Source organism: Belonocnema kinseyi, chromosome 3, assembly GCF_010883055.1.
Source record: "Belonocnema kinseyi isolate 2016_QV_RU_SX_M_011 chromosome 3, B_treatae_v1, whole genome shotgun sequence".
In the NCBI taxonomy this organism is placed as follows: Eukaryota; Metazoa; Arthropoda; class Insecta; order Hymenoptera; family Cynipidae; genus Belonocnema; species Belonocnema kinseyi.
In genome coordinates this window covers 24,960,456-24,966,137 of record NC_046659.1, presented here as the reverse complement: position 1 = coordinate 24,966,137, position 5,682 = coordinate 24,960,456, and the positions used below count along the sequence as shown (strand labels likewise).

Genomic DNA, 5,682 nt, shown 5'->3' with positions numbered 1-5,682 from the left:
AATGTTTGGAGACAGATTTTGGGTTTTAGACATAGACTTTTGACCTCTCCTTCACCCACTACTTCTTTAGCTAACATAGAAACCACCAAAAAGATGGAACAGTTCATTGATACATTCAGTGAGTCTAGCTCCCCTCCAAATGATTTACCTCCTGTTCCACCTCTCCCTGATACTCGACCCCCCTCTGTAGAGACTCTAGCTTCTCATCCTCTCTCCATGCCTCTTGAGCTCCAGGAGTTGAAACGGGCTATTAAAAACTCAAAAACAAAATCCTCCCTCGGTTTAGATAAAATTAACTGTGAAATCATTCAAAATCTCCCAGAAAATACCCTCAACCAACTCCTTATAATTAAAAATTTAATTCTAGATGAAGGTTCATCCCCCGAATCGTGGAGTAAATATTTAGTTTTTCTCATTCCTAAACCGAACTCGGTTAAATTCCGGCCTATAGCACTTGCCTCCTGCTTCTTGAAACTTCTTGAAAGATTAATTACTACCCGTTTGAACTGGTGGTTGGAAAACCAGATGCTTATACAGAATTCGCAATTTGGATTCAGGAAGAACCGATCCTGTGCTGATGGTTTGGCTACTTTATCTACAGAAATCCATACCTCCTTTGCAGAAGATTTTTATACGGAAAGAAACATCTTCTTTAAAGTAAATGGTTCAAATCAGGGCCCTTATAAATTTAAGAGAGGTCTCCCTCAGGGTTGCGCCTCCAGCCCTACGTTATATAACATATATACAACAGACATTCATAAATACATTCATCCTCTTTGCAGAATTTTACAATATGCCGATGATATCGTCATCTTCTTTTCATCACGAAACCTTGATGAATGTATCTATATCCTTCAGAACAGTCTAAACAGTCTGAATCCCTCATGAGACCCACGTGTTACTAAATGATCAGCGACTCTCCCTCTCCTATGAAGCTGTCTTCCTGGGAATGATATTTGACTGTGAATTAAGCTGGGTTCCCCATTTTACTCGGCTAATTGAAAGAACCAATAAAGTCATCAATATTAAAAAATTCCTTAGAGGAATTTGGTGCGGGGCCTACCCTAAAACCTTGCGTATGCTTTACCACTCTCTCATAAGAATCTTTCTAAAGTATGGATGCCAAGCCTTGACTATTTATAAATCTAAATGCTAGGACCAAATTTCAAAATTTAAAACCGCATTTTAAGACTTATCCTTGGTTACCTTAGAGCAACGCCTATTCCAGTTATGTTTGCCGAACCTAAAGAACCTCCTTTATCCCGCCGATTCCAATTTCTAACAAAAAAACTTCTACTAATAGTTTTCTCGATGAAGACCATCCATTGCTTGAGTCTCTTTATCATTTAGAGACTATCACCGCTAAAAATAATGTTTACAACTTCAGAGAGCTATTCTCTTTACTAAATGCTTACATTTACCTTAATAAATTTGAACCCAAAATCATGTACTCATATACTCGAATCAATTATCTCTTGGATTACTCCCTTGAATTTGAAACTCCTAATATCAATCTAAAAATTGGTAAAATGCTGATGAATAGCCCTTTTCCTAATAACATGTCCCCCTCTCAAAATTTTCAAAAAATTTAAAATATTCTACCATTCCTCCATTTTTACGGCTGAATCTATTGCCATCTCTGAAGCTTGAAATATTATAATAGAAAAAGAAATATCTCCCTCCATAGTAGCCTCTGACTCTCGCAGTGTTCTATCCGCCTGCTTGAACTTTCACCACATAGAAACTAAAAACTTCATTATCTACAAAATCAGAAACCTTCTTTCTTATGCAGAAAATAATAATATAAAAGTCAGCCTTTATTGGTTACCTGGACACAAAGGTATATGCGGAAACGAAGTTGAAGACAAGCTCGCCAAGTTAGCTTTAACTACCAGTACCCGTTTAGAGATCAGAATCCCTTATACCGAATTTTACAGACATATTTCTGATAAACTGTATAATCTGTCTAAAGCTAACTTAAAAGGGGACAGTAATTGTAGAAGAGTGGGTCTTTATTATTTCGAGAACTATTTTTTGGATTCACCAAAACCTTGGCTTTTTGAGTCTCAATTGAAAAAAAGAAGTGATATTGTTAATATCGCACGCCTTGAAGTAATCATTGTGCTCTTTCCAGTAGCTTAGCTAGAAAGAACTTGCTAGAATATGCGGATTGTCCTTGTGGAGATTTTGACCAGGATATTAATCATGTTATCTGGGCCTGTCCCTGTTTCAATGAACAGAGGAAAATACTAGAAAAACCCTTAATGAAACTGAGGTAATTCCCGCCATTCTGTGTGGAGAGCTTCCTCTGCGAGACTAATAGTTCTGCTTGTCATTCAATTCTTAAGTTTCTGAAAAACTGTAAATTGTTGGTTTAGCCTCTGCTACCTCTTTTAATATTTACCTAGTAAGATTAGTTATACGTACACCTCATGATTAGAACCTCTCGCACTTGCATGGCATGTGAACCCAAGAAAGTTGTAAAAGATAAATACCAGGGCACTACTAAATTTGAACCTACACGTTTATCGCCTGATAAACACCTATTGCGCCATCTACACATGAATTTCTACAAATGAAATAAGCCATTACTCGCCATGACCGCATAGGTCTCGCTGCTACCAGCAAGGGGCATCTACAGTGCGGAAACCCAGATGTTTCTACAGATCTAGTTCTAAAGAAACTCACCAAAGAATAAGAAGAACTACTAATTCCAACTTACAATTAAGTCCGTCCAGCATACGGAGTCAATGGATCAGTTTTTATAACTTTCAAACAAAGATATTTTTTTACATTTTAATTGACTACCAGGTAATAACTATCTATCAATAATTTGTATGATTTTTATATTAATTTTATTTTGTCACGACTCTTCACTTGCATCTTCTTTCGTTCCAATTTGCTTAAAAGGGTCATAACTGGGGACGAAACATGAGAACAATTAAGAAAAAACGGCGACTTTCTAACTGTCTTCTGAGAGAAAATTGCATAAATGCAAACAAAAAAGAAGAAAATCTGTAAATTATAAACCAAAAATTTAATTTTCGATTATTTCATTATTTTATTTTACACTATTACCATTTGAGAGCGACGGAGGGGGTCATCTGACTTGGGTGGCATATCATGATTGGATTATGTTCCAATGCAGCAGCTTTGGTAGCCACGCTGAAATGGGTTCGATTACCAAAGCAAAAAGAGGAACTGGTTGCATAACTGTCCCATATATACTCTAAAGAGTTATAAAAAACGAAGTTTTAATGCCACCATTGTCTTCAATGTAAAACTTCTGCTTAATGATACAATAAGAATCATCTCTTGCTGAGACTCAGTTGAAATTTTTGAGTTACAAAATATTTAAGAGTTTTAGTTTGCAACTAAATACGTACTGATACTGGTACTCGATAAGTTGCGTAGTTGCAGGACATACGAAGCAAGATTAATATATATTAGGGTGGGTCAATTTTTTTGCTATGTAGCGTACCCCCTCACGGTGTTCTTTGGATCATTTTAAGAATTTTTGCCCTAAGAATCATACTTCTAAAATGGATGCCGAGCCTCCTAATTTTTTAAGGTAGGTTTTTTTTCCAAAAAGTGACTCAGATTATCCAACAGATAATTAATTGTCAAACATACCGTTCTCAAGCCAAAAAACTTGATTTTTTTTAAATAATGAATTTTACGAAGCAATTGTGTAGAAATTTTTAGAAGCTGAAATTTATTAAAAAACTTTTCCCCATATTTTGCGTCCTTAGACTCAAAAATCAAATTTCTGAACTTTTGCCTAGTATTTTCGATAAATAAACCCAAAGTGGCAAGCCCTATCTCCAAAAGGTTTAAAAAAATGGCCTTAATAGATTTTATAAGATTTTCCAAAAGCTGCAATTTCTCCCTGAAACTTTGTTCCGTATCTCTCATCCTTTGGTTCAAAATTTGAATTTTCGAGTTTTTGCATAGTATTTTCGATAAATAAAAACTAAATGTTAAGTCATGTCCAAAAATGCTTTTAAAAAATTTGAATGAATTTTTTAACGCTGCAATTCCCCTACGGAACTGTTTTTCGTATTTCACGTCGTTTCGCTCAAAATTTTTATTTTTTCGTAATATTTTTCACGAATAAAACCGAAAAGACAAGTCCTATAAAAATGGTTTTAAAAATTTTACAGATCTTTCAAAAGCTATAATTATTCCCTTAAACTTTTTTACGTGTCTGTCGTTTGCCTTAGTATCCGAATTTTGGATTTTTGCAAAGAATTTTGGATGGATAAAATCATAACCGTATTACATTTTCAACAAAAGAGTTGAGTTGCGTTTGGATGGATAAAATCATAACCGTATTACATTTTCAACAAAAGAGTTGAGTTGCGTAACTAAAAAGTCCATGGTTTTAAAAAACATGTGAATTTTAAAGCTCTTGAATATTCAACCAAAAAAAAGGATAAATTCTGTGTTCAAAAAGACAAATTTTCAGCAAACCAGTGGATTTTTCAAATACAAAAGGTGGCTTTTTAACAAAATAGTCGATTTTTACAACATAATCGAATTTTCATCAAAATAATGAAGTTTTCCACCAAACAGTAAAATTTTCAAACAAAAAAGATGAATTCTGAACCCAAACTATAATGGCAGGCTTTTCAAATAGAAATAATTAACTTTGGTGAACATTTTTTGATGAAAAATAAACAACGTGTCTCATAATTTCCCTTGGAAAACAATATATTTGAGCCCCAAACTTTCGGTGGAATAAAGAAATTATGTTGAAGAAACGGTTTCTTTAATTCAAAACAAATATTTTTGTGATATTTTCATAAATATTTAAAATTAACATTAAATTATATGTTGTGTAACTTTGATTAATATTTCTTTGTTTATTGATTGCTAATGACGTCGTATTGACATTTTGACAATTTCAAGTCATTTGTGTTCAAAATTGTTCAATCATGAATGTTTTGATTTTAAAAGTCTTAATGTTAGAAATATTAAAATTTTTTACAGTCTTTATTATCGAAATTTTTCATGAAGTATATCGAATTATCTCTCTAAGTCACGAATTTTAGATTCATAATTTGTTTAAATCATTTTCGAGTTGCTTCATCTCCTGATAAATCCCTAAAGGAGTCCCTCAACCCTGCCGAAAAAAGGAAAAGATCGGAAAGGCCACGTCGGAAAGGTTCAGAAAGGTTTCGGAAAGAGAATCGGAAAGGGCTATGTCAACTTTGCTTCTGTTTCTTCGTGAACCTTGAGCTGTCCCACGAACCTTTCCAAGTCTTTCCGAATGTCCCACTCTCTGACTTCTTTCTGATCATTTCCGAATGTCGCCGAATGTTTCCCAATGGCTCCCCACTTAACTCTTTCTGAATGTATCCAATTTTCTTTCTGAACCGAATAAAAAAATATATATTCTCGTAATAAAAATTTATTTTTAACTCGAAAATCATTTTAAATTGCAGCGTTCCTATTGATTCCTGTTGACTTTAGCAAAGAAGTTTCCTCAAAACCTAGAAACAGGGGAATTTCATAACTCAGAAAGCATTTTCGACTTTCGTAAATGACGTACATTATTGCTGTAGATTATCATACCCAAATATTCTAAATTTCGAATATTCCATTTGCACAAGTCTCATTTGTAATCACTATAATAAGTCCTTGATAAAATTGCTTCTTTGCATTGTAAAAATAATGCAC

The 5,682-nt window shown here is 34.0% G+C and overlaps 1 protein-coding gene across 1 annotated transcript in view; it reads right to left on the bottom strand.

Annotated features, from left to right (window-relative positions):
- Positions 1 to 5,202: 5,202 nt before the first annotated feature.
- The window catches only part of LOC117169746 (26S proteasome regulatory subunit 6A-B), a 147,527-nt gene continuing 147,047 nt past the window's right edge, over positions 5,203 to 5,682 (bottom strand). The window contains exon 3 of the mRNA XM_033356252.1: positions 5,203 to 5,373. Within this exon, the coding sequence (XP_033212143.1) occupies positions 5,203 to 5,373 (171 nt within the window). The remainder of the gene's footprint in view (positions 5,374 to 5,682) is intronic.